The sequence below is a fragment of the Mustelus asterias genome, chromosome 8 (genome assembly GCF_964213995.1).
Source record: "Mustelus asterias chromosome 8, sMusAst1.hap1.1, whole genome shotgun sequence".
NCBI classification, from domain to species: domain Eukaryota; kingdom Metazoa; phylum Chordata; class Chondrichthyes; order Carcharhiniformes; family Triakidae; genus Mustelus; species Mustelus asterias.
Genome location: NC_135808.1, coordinates 92,939,798 through 92,954,610, shown reverse-complemented (window position 1 = coordinate 92,954,610; position 14,813 = coordinate 92,939,798). Strand labels below are relative to the sequence as shown.

The window sequence follows — 14,813 nt, the reverse complement described above, 5'->3', positions numbered from 1 at the left end:
GTATTTCTACTTTCCACCAGTTTCTCAGTCATGTGTCATTGCATCAGTTACATCATGCAGTTCCCTTGATGTTTTGCACTATATCTCCCCTGAAGTCTTTATCCCATCAAAAACATACTCCAACATCTCCTTCAAAGATCTCAGACTTTATAGGGTTAGTCTTTCAGGCATTTTGATCAATCTCCCTGATATGGTCCTGATTTCATTTCAAGATTGAGTGTGAACTATACTTTCTCATCATTCAATAGAAGTGTCTTCCATCTGGGTGGTTGTAGAGTTTTTATTTGTTTCTGATTCCTTGTCTCCTTCCAATCTAACTAGTAAGTCCAAGATTCTATTCGTTTCCTTCCTAATAATATCAATGCTCTTCAGTTCTTTCTGATATTTCCCTGTTCCATCTCAATTCTACAATCCTGGCTGTGGAGTTATTTGTATTACAATGCCTTGTTACTGTTAATCTTCGATCTGTACTCTCTCGCTGGGATGTAGCACTTTTGGGTCTCATGTTTTGTGCCTGAAGTTAAAATTATGAGCTTGACTCTCTCTTCATTGCTCCTCACGTTTCCTAACTTTCTCACAATCACCTGAGATAATGTTAGGTTGTAGAATTTGTTGCAGAGCTGGGAGTTGTGTTCACTGCCATTTTTCCGTCAATAGTTCTGATGGTGCGAACCCATTTTTAGTGGCGAGGTTCTGTAATTAAGTTAATATCTTCATTCTTTCTCATCAATTCCTTGATTGTTTGAACTCCTCTTTCTGCTTCTCCATTTGCCTGAGGATATCTAGCGCAATTATTCACATGCATGAAACCATATTCCTGTGTGAAGTTATGGAGCAGCTTGTTATCTGACTCCACAATGTCCAGGGTGACATTTGTAATGAAGATCCTTCTTAGCGATGTAATGACTGCCTCTGTCCTGGTGCTGTGCAATCTACTCACTTCAAACCACCTGGAGTAAAAACCAATGACAGCGATGAAAACATTGCCTTTGACCTTGGATAAATCCATTCCTTGGCACTCCCATTGCCTTGTAGGAAAGGTAAATGGTGCAAGTGGTTTGTTCTGCTGCTGGCTATGTACTGCGCACACAAGGCAATTTGTGATTAACTATTCAATGGAGTGATTGATACTTGGCCACAAAATTGACCGTAGGGCTTTTGCACGACATTTCACCATTCCTAAATGAACTTGAAGGAGTTACTGAAGAACATTGAGTCAAAGTGTTTTAGGAATGACTGCATTAAAAACTAAGAAATCATCAATGATTGTGAAATGTTTTCTGTTTGAAGTATTGGGTTATTCGAAGTATACTCTTGCCATCCATTCTGGCAATATTCTTTTATTTGATGCACTCATCATCCTGCTGTTGTGTTGGCTTAATTTCTTGTAATCTCCTTTCAGTGGCTGCGAAGTATTTGGTAATGAGCCAGGTATATGGTTCCATTCCATTAATAAAATTTAAATCTTTCAGCTTGACTCCTTCCATTGATAGCCTTGATAATAATGCTTCTGCTATTATCTGGTACTTCCCATGAATGTACTCTGTAATTAAATCATAGCTCATGAGTCTCAGTCTAAAATGTTGAATTCTGGGTGGCATTCCTCTTCTCTGTGTCCATGAGATATCCTGAAGTGTAATAAACTAGGAGAGGGTGGGGGGGGGGGGGGGGGGGGGAATTCTCCAGCCATTCACGGTGTGAGATCCTTAGGTCCCACTAGCCGCGCATTCCCTCCAACGGGTTTCCTGGCGGTGCTGGATGGCACAAATGGGAAATCTCATTGACAGCAGCGGGATCAAAGAATCCCGCTGCCAATGAACAGCGTTCCACCTCCCACCACCGAGAAACATGCAGCTGGGAGGCCAGAGAATTCCTCCCGTCTTCTTTGTACATCTTTTTGAACTTGAAACAGCACTGCACCTAAGCCTATAGATGATGCATCCACTACTACAATTGTAAGCAACTCTGGATCATATTGCTCAGCAGATCTTTGATCTGGTCAGAAGCATTTTCTTGGTCTACGTTACAGCACCACTGTTGACTATGTCTCAACAGCCGTCATAATAGTTCATTGATTTCTGCCACGTTTGGTAGGAACTTGTCTACATTTCCAAAGGATTTTGTTTTGTAATTTTGTGAAGTTTTTCGGTTCTGGGAACCCTCTAATGAGTTTTCTGTGGGTGGCCACAATTCCCGAAGCATGGACAATGTGCCCTAAGGATTTCATCATAGACTTTGCAAATTCACATTCGTTGTTAAATGTCAAACCAACTTCTTGTAGGACCTTGAGGACTGCTCTCACTCGATAGTCATGTTCTTCCCTCGATGAATTGTGTGCAGGAATGTTGTCCATATGGCATATTACTCCTTCTATGCCTTCCAGGGCCTGAGTCTTTGTTGTTTGGAATATCTCAGGTGCCGAAGCAATTTCATGCTCTACTGACTTGTTTAATTGAGTCAGGTCCATACAGATTCCATCGGTATGTTACTGGAGGGATGATCCCTTGTTTAACTTGTGTTTAGTTTCGCTTTTGATTTTTTTCTAAGAATGGGTGAGGGGTCTTCCTCACTGTGAAGAGATTAGCATCTGCCCTTAGGGTTATGTAATATTCTGTTTCCAGCTTTGCTAAACCTGAAAATAGGGATGGAAATTCATTCCTGAATACCTCACTAGACTGCTCATCAGCAATTTCATGAATCTTGTAAATCAATCCCAGCTGCAAGCATGCTTTTCTGCTCAACAATGATGACTCCCTGTTTCTTTATCACATACAGGGATTCCACAATGCCTTTATCCTTGCATCTTAATCTTGTCAAGTATTAGCCTATTACTTTTACTGTAGTCCCTATTGGATCTTGCAGCTGGTGAACGATGGCTGTAACACTATATATTTTTAAGCAATTTAATTTCATCAGGTAACACTGAAACACCTGCCTCTGTACCTAGTTTGAATTCTATGGAGTGACCATCAGTTTCTAATTTAATGCTCCGGTAATTATTTTCCGTTTTGTTAATTTCTCCTAGGAAGATTATTTGTTCTTTTTTGTCTGTAGCTCTTTCTTTTCTTCAATGTTACTTGGATTCGTTGTTAGCTCTTTCTTCCAATCAGCTATAGAAACTTTTGATCCACAGACAATTTTAAAATGTCATAACTTCCCACAGTTGTGACACTCAGCTCCCCCTGCTGGGCATTCTACCTGTTTCTGTAGTGTTTTCCCACAACACCAAGAGCATTTCAAGATGGCGGGATGGCATACTTTTTTCTGATTTCATAAACTTTTGCTTCATTGCACTCTTTTCTATCTGACATATTGACTGGTTTCATTTAGTTTTCTCCAAGGGACATGACTTTCCCAAAGAACAACTTTGCTCTGTTATCCTTCTGAGCTCAGTCTTACTTGTACAGCCTTTGTAAGAGTTAAATCTTCCTCCATTTGCAAAAGATTTGATAGGGTTACATCCAAGACCCCAACTACTTTAAATTGCGCATTAATTCATCTTCATAGATCCCATACTCGTAACTCTGCACAAATTTGTATAGGTCATTTATAAAAGAGTCCATGGATTCACCAGGATTTAGCTCCTCTTATTAAATTTCACTCATTCAATTATCAACCCTTTCAAACTCTGATGCAGCAAATGCCTGGAAAAACTTCGTATGTAATCTCAGATTCATTAATGCCCTGTTTTGCATAGCATCATCTGCTATTGCCCTCACTGTGCAATGTACTGACCTGATCCTCCTGTTCTGCATCTGGAGTATCTCTTCGTCCAATTGTCCCAGTTTGGGGCCTGTTGTGAGTCTCCAGCACTTCAGAACCATTTGGGGAGTGATAATGTGGATTCCATGCTTACCCAAAGCTTTGTATCTGATGCCACGTAAGTAGTCTGGCTGTTTGACTATAATCTGTACTCACTATTGTCTGCACCCTGTGTCTGCAGCACCTATGATGCTCCATTCTCAAGTGAGTCTTCAATCTCTTTTCCTGTTCTTGTCAGAAAATTCAGAGTTCTTTCGGATCTGCAGTCCTTTCTTGGAGATTTTCTGGGTCTTTACACTCTGTCTGCTGCCACCACATTTCAGATGGTGCACACAAACAGTCAGCAGAAACCAGCAATCATACTTTGTCCTGGGTTCTGGGTCAAGATGGAGTTATTTAAGATTTGCCTGTAACCCAAAGAGTGCTACCACAGATCGTTATTTGTAAAAATAATAATTCTTTATTTATAGATCTATTTGCGTCTCAGCACTCTACATGAGGTGTACTCTTCTGCATCCCACCAAATCTCAGTCCCCCAATCATGTGTCATTGCATCAGTTATATCAGTAGTTAGCTGAAATTCGCCCTTTACTCGACACTTTTGTTTTCCATAAACTGCTTTCTTCTTTTCTGAATTTGAACCTGCCTTCTAAATGTGCAAAGTTGATTGTTGATTATTTTGTTAGATTTTCACCAATGAAATAAAAGCTGAGGAAGGTTCAGGCTGCATGGTCACTGCAGATAATGTGATGGTGACAGATGAGGATACACTCGATGAAGATCTCCGAATTCAGATGAAACAAAGACCACAGCATGGAGATATTGAACTGCAAGGAAATGTCATGCTGGAGGGTGATATGTTTACACTCGACGACCTCAAATCCTTTCAAGTCAGGTGACTAATACAAAGTCAATGTGCTGTAGTTGTTCTTAAAAGGTTAGACATTGTCATTTTATTTCATTTCAGAATGTTAGTTGAGTTTCAAACCAGGTAAATACATTGCAGTTTGTCAACGTAAAACTTCCTAAGCCCAACCGAAACATGAAAGGTAACCTGTCAATCGGAAAGGAGAAGGAGGATGGGTTGAGCTGAACTGCCTTCACATATTTCTTAAAAGTAGTTTCTCACCTTCCCATTAAATCAGAGAATAAAACCGGAGAACCTGAAAGGAGAGGGAAATTGATATTTAAATGAGGTCAAGGTATGTCAAGATGCGGGCGGCACGGTGGCATAGTGATTAGCACTGTTGCCTCACAGCGCCAGGGACTCGGGTTCGATTCCCGGCTTGGGTCACTATGTGTGGAGTTTGCATGTTCTCCCCGTGTCTGCTTGGGTTTCCTCCCACAGTCCAAACATGCGCAGGTTAGGTGCATTGACCATGTTAAATTGCCCCTTAGTGTCCCGGGATGCGTAGATTAGAGGGATTAGTGAGGTAAATATGAGGGGTTACGGTGATAGGGCCTGGATAGGATTGTTGTCGGTGCAGACTCGATGGGCCAAATGGCCTCTTTTTACACTATAGTGATTCCATGATTCTATGATTCTATGTCAGTGTGAGTCACCTAATATATGTGAATAGTGCCATTGGTAAAGCCTTCAGGGAGCTTTGATGGAAAAAAACTGGGTGATTAGAGAGTGAATATTGACATTATGTTGGATATTTTTTCAGGCTGGCTAACTTCCTGGAGCAGCCAGTAATAGCTTGAGGCCAAGCCTTGACGGGGGATCTACTGTGATGTAAAGTTAACCGGGAAGAACTGACCAGAAATGCGAAAGATGACATTATAGCACTGACCAAATCATTCAACAGTTCTGCTTGGAAATCTCAGTGAAAGTGTTCCCTTCATTACAGGAGATATTGAGGCTCTCACAACTTGTTTTAATTACATAGGAGAAACAGTGCAGCAGCAAGGATTGTTTCATGGCACCTTGTGCTGAATTAAACTTTCCTTTTTAAGGTGAAACTTCCTTATTGGTATGCCTATTTATACATGCTACCTTGCTCCAGTTTTAAAACTCAGTTTAGTGTAGTTTCTGTGACATTTTGTTGATAATATAATCAGTGAGTTGCAGCTACATTCTCTTCCTGCATTGCTGTCAAGCTGGAGAGAGTAAAACTATGCTTTACTGATCAGTCTCCAATTTCCTGTTTAAATTTCCAAAATACACTGGATAATCAACATTATAACATATCAATCTCACTTCCTGGGGGAATGGTGAGACCTAACTACCAGTCATAGGATCATACACCACAGAAAAGGACAACCCTTCGATGACCACTGGAGACCTTGCCTTAAGCCTTTTGTTTTCTTTTTTAGATTTTTGTGGGTACAGGAGGAGCAGAAGAGTTCCTCCAGGCCCCACAAAAATCTTCCGTTCCACTCTCAGCCACACTCTCCTGCAGCTCAACAGAAAAATTCTGAACCTGCAAGTCTTTCAGATCAGTTCTCAGAAGACAAAGGTCAGCTTCTAATTTAACCTATTGCATCAGCTAGACTTTCGTAACTAAATTTAAAAAACACTGTGCAACATTTCTGACACAAAGTCATGTTTACAAGATGCCAATTATGCAGCATGTTTAGATAAAGATACTGGCGCACCGAGAGCAAATATGCAAGTTAACTAACACACTGATTCACTCAAACTTTCGGATCAGATTTATTCAGTGACAGAGTGCTCTTCCTCATATCTACTGTAGCTGCTGACATTGATACAATCTGTTTCCGACTTTTCAATCAGATGAGTATTTTGCTGTGGACAGCCCTCTTGAGGTTTGGTCACAGTTGTCCTGTTGTGCGATTTGTCCACTGTATTGTACACATCTTTTGAATAAAGTGCAGACCTTGGAGTTGTTGGTTAATTTGGGATATCTTTTTTCAGCAAGTTTCATGCAAGATAATAAAATATTACTCAGTCTGTTGTAGTAATTGTAGGACGCAAGTGTAATTTGAACTTGTGTCCATAGGTGTGAAGGTAACACTTGAACTTGTGTTGTTTTTTGCTTATGATTGTGTTGTTTTAATTTGTAGCGTCATTTTCACTCTGTTCACAGGTACAAACATGATGATTCAGAAACACTGCATGATTTAGTTGTGTTTACAGCTACAGATGGATTTAACACTGCAGATGAGGTGTTGAAAGTAAAGGTAAGGACAAAGGGAATGTGTCAATATGTTGTAACATATGACAAGAGCCTGTTTCAAAGCTTTAGGTAACATTGCACAACAGTGAGGTGTAATTTGATTCCCACATGAGTATTGACTGTTGCATAGTTTAATAGTTTTTGCTCTGCACAAACAATACAATGCTGAAAAAAGAGACTTTGCAGCAATGAGTTACAATGTTTTACAAAGCATTAACACCACAGAAAAGGCTATTCGGCCCACCAGGTCCTTGCTTGTGTTTATGTTCCACATGAACCTCCCTCCTACACTACCTCATTTCACCACATCAACATATCCATCTATTTATTTTTCCATCTTGTGTTTATCGAGCTCCCATAGAAAATAGGAGGAGGAGTAGGTCATTCACACCCTCGAGCCTGCTCTGCCATTCAATATAATCATGGCTGCTCCTCCATCTCAATGCCATTGTCCCACATTCTTCCCAAACCCCTCGACACCTTTAGAGTCTAGAAATTATTTCTTTCCTATTTCTTCCTTATAGTCAGTGACCTGGCCTCCACATCCTCCACAGAGAATTCCATAGTTTGCCACCCTCTGAGTGAAGGTGTTTCTCCTCATCTTAGTCCTAAATGGCCCACCCCATATCCTGAGACTGTGACCCCCTTGCTCTAGACCCCCACAACCAGAGGAAACAGTATTCCTGCATCTAGTCTGTCCCAGCCCTGTCAAAGTTTTACACATTTCGATGAGATCCCCTCTCATTCTTCTGAATTCTGATCAGCACGGGTATAGCCGACACAATCTCCTTATACGACAATCCTGTCATCCCAGGAATCAGTCCCCTTAACTGTTTCAGTGCCATCCACCCCAACTGCTCTTACCCTCTGGGTAAAGAAGTTTGCCTTGAATTCCTTTTTGGATTTACAGTGACCACATTATATGTATGGCCCAATGGTCTACTTTCACCTACAAATGAAAAAATCTTCTCAAACCTATCAAAACCATTCATAATAGGAACACAAATGTGTAAGAAATAGGTGCAGGATTTGGCCATTGGTCCTTCGGGCCTGCTTCACCATTCAATATGATCACGTTTAATCTCTCACTTCCACTCCACTTTCCCGCACTATCTACAAATTCCTTCATTCCCTCAGTACGAAAAATCTCCCACTCTATGTCTGGAACAAACTCAACAATTGAGTATTTACATCACTCTTGTTGATTTAAAGGGCTGCGCTCATAAATAAATCAACAAGTTTTATCAATACTGTTCACAATATTTTATGCAAAATGGAAAAGACACTTACCTGGCATTGAGCGAAGACAGACCTCCAGAGGTATATATATATATATATCTTCAGCTTGTGATGTCAGAGAGGATGTGGCTTTGTTGGGAATCTGCTGAGCCGCCATTCGGTTCACCAATGATTCTATGCAGCAGTCAGTAAAGCAGGTTCTTGTTGCAGCCGATAAGAAAGATAGGGGTGTAGCTTTACAGTTAGCACCGTTTGCCTCTGCTTTCCTGCTGACTGTAAGATTAGTATCTCATCAGTGTTTGTAGGCCCATGCTCTGTGCACATTGGTTCCTGTTTCCTCAATCATAACACTGACTGCACTTCAAAAGGATTTTATTAGTTGTGGGTCAGTTTGGGTTATCCTGAAGACACCAAGGGGGTGACCTTACCTGCTCATCATGGCAGTCAATGGGCGTGGTTTGCTCCCAGCTTCTCGCTTCTTGCAATCTTATCGGCCCTGGATTTCAGGCATAAACAAATTTCCATGTATTCGTGAGCACGGGACGGAATCTTTCAGGTTCACTTGTCTTAACAGCTTCGCTGGTGAAGGTCATCACTAGCGAGGATCATATATGGTTCCCATCAACTGAAGGCCATTGAAGCCCCCCAGGTGATTGGGGGCAGGGGCGAAGAAGTCCCTTGAGCACTGCCAGACTGGGACCTTGAAAGTCCCAATCTGGCACCTTGGCACTACCAGCCTAGCACTGACCACAGGCCACCCTGGCACGAAGGGGGAGGGGGGAGAGGGCAGTGCCATAATGGTGGTGGGGCCTAATTGGACGTGGGTAGGTGGGTGGGGGGAGCTGTGCGCTCTGCAACTGGGGATTGGCTGGGGAGAAGCTGCGCACACTGCATCAGAAATCAGCTGGGCCCAGTAGGTGGGGAGGGGGTTGATCGGGCGGGCCGGGGGGTGGAGTGGTGATTGGCTGGGCCGGGGTTTGGAGGGTGATCATCCGGGGGGGAGGGGATCAGAGCAATATCCAGTGGGATTGGGGCGCGATCAGCTGCGGGTGTGGCGGGTGTTGGGGTGATATCCAGGGCAGTCAGCGGACTGACAAATTTCTCCGTGTTCTGTTGCACAGAACACAAAGAGATCTGTGCATGCACAATTGCACCCTCTAGTGTCAGCAGCCAGCTTTCCAGTGAGAATAGACTCCATCCACTTCCTCTACTAGCGGGAATCACACTTTTGGTGGGATTTTCCAGTCACGTTCGCCCCAAAGCTGGAAAATCCTGCCCGAGGGCAATGGATCTTTGCCCATGTCCCGCCCGCTACAATTCCCGTGGTTGGTGGGAGGGGAAAATTCTGCCCTTTGCCTCTTGTTTTGCACTAAGTGCCATAAGATCTTGTCTGAAAAAATGGGTGTGATTTTCTCCTGTTCTCACGCTCGTTCGGCACTTAGAATCTTGTGGGTAAGACTGCCTCCCCAAAGAGCAAATATTTGATTTATTTTGTATGCTCATTTGGTTTCCTCTGATTTTCTGCCTTGTACACTTAAACTGTGAGGGTAAATGGTGATTATACTTGATTCAGCGATGGCCAAAATTTTGCTGGTTTGGTACATCCGCCATTTTCTAGTGGTCAGGGGTAGAAAATCCTCCACCTTCCAACAAGTCAGGTGGACATATCTGGGGAACCTCCGAGCAAACCTTCTGCAAGTATGCCTTTATTAACCAACAGGAAACCTCTCAACAACTGAGAGTTGTCCCCAGGAAATGTCCCAGAAAGAATGGATTACCATTGTTATGACTATGAATGGTTCTTTTTGCAGTTAGCAATTTTCTAAATTGTGGATTCCTTACCTAGGAAGAGATAAGGAATGACCTGTAATGGAGTAGCTGTGGGCTGCTTTGTCTCAGGAGTGCAGATGGGAGATCACTGAAGCACTCTTGGTTAGCGGCTCAACCTATCGAAACATTGATCCTGTCCCCATGATTTGAGACTCGGTTCATGTTCCTGTTCTTGGGCAGGTAGAGGTTTTACTTGGCAACACTTTACTGGCAGTCTGGGTCTCCCAGAATTTCACACATTCAACATCCTTATGACTTTGAACCAACTGCTGTTCCACACTTAGCAAGCGGAAGTCTGAATTGCTGGGAAGGCAATCTTTTACACTTTGGAATGAAATATTTTAATCAGTATTGATAAAGCTTTGAAGGTATCTTCAGCTCAATCGTTAATACTAGAACTACTCTATATTTACATCCTGGAGTCAGCACAGTCCCTCAGGCTATAGAGACACTAGATGGAATTTTCCCATCCCGCCTGCCACGGGAAACATCGCACGCGGGACACGGACCATGCAAAGGTCCATTGCCCTCGGGCGGGACTTTCTGGCCTTGGGGCGAACGTGGCCATAAAATCCCACCAAAAGTGTGATTCCCGCTAGTAGAGAGAGTGGATGGAATGAATTCCCACCAAAAAGCCGGCTGCTTACACGACAGGGTGCTATGCAAAGGTCCATTGACCTCGGGCAGGATTTTCCAGTCTTGGGGCGAGTTGGAAAATCCTGCCCAATGTGTACCAATCGAATTGATTCATGGTCATCTTCATATCTCAGAGAGCAACTGAGTAGGCACATGAACTTACAAGGGAACCAGAGGAAGCCAGGTGTACATATAAATAGTTAACTTAGAGAAGCTATTCTTTCCAGACAGCTGATTTTGTTTTATCAACGTTTTTTTCCCCGACCAGCCATTGCCTAAGATCAGTGCCATGTGTTCCACTCAATGCCCAAATTCTATCTTTTCGTTTCAAACCATACATTTTGTGCAGCTTCTCAGGCCCCAATACTTATGGAGATTTGAGGAAGGTGCAGTGGGGAAGCGCCATCATGGGAAAAGGGCCAGGGATACGGTGTTCCTGCTTAATTTAACAACAGGAATTTATTATCCATTTTTTTTTTCTGAGCTTGCAGCCAGTCGACTGGAGAACATAGTCCCTCGTGATTGGGAATGAAGAAGGCTGGAGGTCGAGATTTGGCAGAGACAGTTGCAGGAGGGGGCAAAGACAGGGATCAGAGTTTAGGTCTGAAGGTTAGCTTCTGCTGTGGCGGGTGGGGGGGGGGGGGGAGGAGTAAAAGGTCACAATCAGCAGAGGTGAAGCCATGTCCTCCTCTTGATTTACAAGAGGCACTATAAGAGGAACTGGCAACTTCTATCTCGCCATGTTGAGTTTCCCAAGCCCTTGGGGGAAGCAGGGATCCTATCCTCATGCTTGATATGCTTTAACTCTATTTTTTTTCTTGAAGATAATACCAGTCAATGATGAACCCCCAGAGCTACAGCCGCATTTAAAATCCGGTCTGCAATGTCTCGAGGGAGAAAAGGTCACCATTACCGCAGAGTACCTTTATGCTACAGATGCTGACAGTAATGACATGAAGCTGACATATATGATCGTTCGTTCACCATCATATGGAGTCATACAAAGAAATTATGTCACTATCGACAAATTTTCACAACTGGACATCATTCAAGGGTTAATCTCCTATTGGCACATTGGTAGGGACATTAGGAGGTGGTGGTGTTACCAGAAATTAAATGCACAAGATAATACTCCGCTTGTTTCACAAGTCAGATGGGGCTGGGTCAGGAAGGCTGGGGGTGGGTAAGGTTGATTCGGGGAGGGGTCAGGTTGGCTCGTGGGCTATGGGTGTTTTGTTGGTGGGGGGGTGGGGATCAGGTTGGGGCGGAGAGTGTGGGGGTCAGTCATGTTGGGAGTGGGGGTCGGTGGTTTGGGTCAAGAGGTGGGGGTTGGGCCAGGGAGCTGAGAGGTCGGGTCAGGTGGGTGGGGGTCAGGTCAGGAGATGGGGGTGGGATTGGATTGGGGGGATGGTGGTCGCATGGGGTCTTGGGTGGAGGTTGGGCTGGTGGGGGGGTGGGGTATGAATCAGCTGGGTCAGGTCAGGTTGAGGAGGTGAGATTGAGGGGGTGGTGGGGAATCCTGTGCAGGTGGGGACTCGGGTAGGGGAATATCATTCGGGGAATGCATAATTAGTTGGGGGCAATCCTCTGGGAGTACAGGGTTGTGGGGGTGTCTTGTGTGGGGCTCAGTCTGGGTGTTTAAAATATCTATGCTGAAGTTAGAAGTGGGTTTATTTCTTCTAACATTTTCAGAGTAACCATTAGTGTAACATGGGCAGAGCAATCTGAAGTTAGCAATATTAATCACCTTGTTGGATGGTTGTCGTTACAGGCCAATTATCCAGGGTTAGTTAGTCGTTCTAGACCATTGCCGGGTTAATCCTTACCTGGAAATTTCCAAGAGGGGTTCCCCAGCGTACATTTGGGGTCCCCCCTCAAATCCAACTCTGGGGAGCCAGAAAGTTACGAGCTAATGTTTTGCAAGCAAATGCTTGAAGGAGGATAAGGTAAATTTCTGACATGCATTCAAAATGCCGGCATGCAGAAGACATCGATTGGTCAGAAAATCTTACAAGGAAGCCTTTAACCTGCTCGATTCCTAAATGATCCAGCCTGTAATATTCCACCCAAGTTTCAGTGTTTTTGTACAGTGGGATTCTTCTATGAGAACCTCGATTAGCCAGAACAAGTCTAAAAACAGAGGAAGTAAATGTACTTAGCAAAGTAAGCTTCCTGGTTTTACAATTTATCTGACTTCAATGTATGCTTTGTAAAGATTTAGAAAAAAACTGTTTTTGATTTTTTTAAATTCCAGTTTTGTAATTTGTTTGAGTTAATTCTTAGTATTTAGGTTTTTTTTGCATTGTGTCCAGATGTTAATTGTGTGATTTTTCACAGCTTAGCATCTCCAGAAATTAAAAAAAACGTTTTAAGAACCTAATTCTGTTAAAATGGCTGTTCCTCTGGGATTTCCTCTTTGCTCCAGAGAACTAAAGGACAAGAAGAAGTTGCAGGATAATACTAAGCAAACATGGCAAACATCCTCAGTGTAACACCCCCTTTTCAACACCCCTCAACATGACACTTTCAGTAAAGAAACGTCTCTTCCTTGAAACTTTTCAGTTTCCCTATCCAATGTTTGTAATCTAGTGAATGGAATCAAATCACCAAATTTTGGGAGCTGTCCTTTAATGCACAGCAGCAGTAGCAACTTGTTAACTGCTGCATCAAATAATCTGATCCTGCAGCATGTCTATGCAGGCCCAGTCTCCATAGGGAGCATATGTCAATGAAAGGAATTTAGAAACCCACTCAAAATTTGAGTGTGCTGGTGATATCAGTATTGGTTGAGATTGTCACTCTGATAAGAACTTGTTAATACGTTTTTTTTTGTTCCAGGAGGCGAAATAGGACACAGTTCTTGCATGGACACTGTAACAGTAATTGTCTCTGATGCAGAAGCAGGTACAGTGGATAGCTGCTGTTACGATGGACCTCTTCCACCACCAGTGCCACTCCATGGCTCTCTCCCTTTTTATGACCTTAACATCACAGTAATGCCAGTCAACAATCAACCTCCTACAATTAAAATTGGTTAGTTCACAATCTTATCTGTTTGTATACACTGTTGCTGCATCTCAAGATTGGTTGGTTATTTTGAATACTGGGGGCATGAATTCAACGTTGTTGCATTCCGTAGCATTTAGTTTGTTTTTAAAAGATTCAGTGAGTTTTCCTTCAATTCTATCCTGAAGTGTATTCCATGTTGATGACTCTGTGAAGAAGAGGTTTCTGAGATCACTGTTAAATGTACATTCTACCAGTTTAACCCTATATCTTTGGCTCCACCTTACTTTATGGTTCAAAAGTAATATTCTGAATTTTTCACTTGCTTAGACAATTCATTGGGCTATTTCTGTCACTTGTTTTCATTTGGAATATATAGTTTACAGATCAAAGTTCTCAGTACAAGACATATTAGCCTACCAATGCCTAGCAATCAAAACAATGGCCATTAAAGCATCCTTCAGGCTACTTTCAATCTTACTTTTCTTTTCTCTTTATGTTGAGCTGGATTCTTGACTTGTATTCCTGTCACCTTGGTGACTTGCCTTTACCAAGTTAAGTTATGTATTACTTTTCATTACTTTTCTATATATTGTATTATGAAGCAACCACAAATCATGTTTACTAATTCTGATTCATAAATACTTGGATATTCCTGATTTCTGTTTGCACCATTGAAGGCATTCATTTAATGACTTTGCTGTTTACATATACCCATTTTTATCTCTTCATCCATCTTCTTCTGACCTGGCGATCAAATCTTACCATTGTTCTTTTTTTCAGAGTAAGGTAGCTATCCAGAGTAGTTAATCTTGTAGCTTTTCACATCCCACCAGATCAACTTCATTTTCCTAACAAACTACATTCACTGCAAATCCAATGAAATGACAATGTTCTTAAGACAGCCCACAGTGTTGGATGATGTGGTAGTTGTAAGATGTACTGTTTGATGCTTGGGGTTAATTTGCACTGTTTGGGCAAGATACAGGGAGTTTTACCATGATTCTAAACAAAACTATATATCTGACAAGTGAGTACTTAATGCTGTTTCATTCCTCAGTACTGACCTTGATCAATATAAAAATTTAACACACTCCAAGCAAATGTGCCCAGCAGATTGTCTTTATTCTAATGTCTAGAATGCATCATTGTAGATAATTACAATGTCATGGTGTAAAGATTTGGTTTAACATTAAT

General features: G+C 42.4%; 1 protein-coding gene across 1 annotated transcript in view; it reads left to right on the top strand.

Annotated features, from left to right (window-relative positions):
• frem1b (Fras1 related extracellular matrix 1b) overlaps positions 1–14,813 on the top strand; it is a 229,439-nt gene that overhangs the window by 103,016 nt on the left and 111,610 nt on the right. Inside the window, exons 14-17 of the mRNA XM_078219385.1 lie at positions 4,449–4,657; positions 6,816–6,909; positions 11,435–11,687; positions 13,449–13,643. Of these exons, the coding sequence (XP_078075511.1) occupies positions 4,449–4,657; positions 6,816–6,909; positions 11,435–11,687; positions 13,449–13,643 (751 nt within the window). The remainder of the gene's footprint in view (positions 1–4,448; positions 4,658–6,815; positions 6,910–11,434; positions 11,688–13,448; positions 13,644–14,813) is intronic.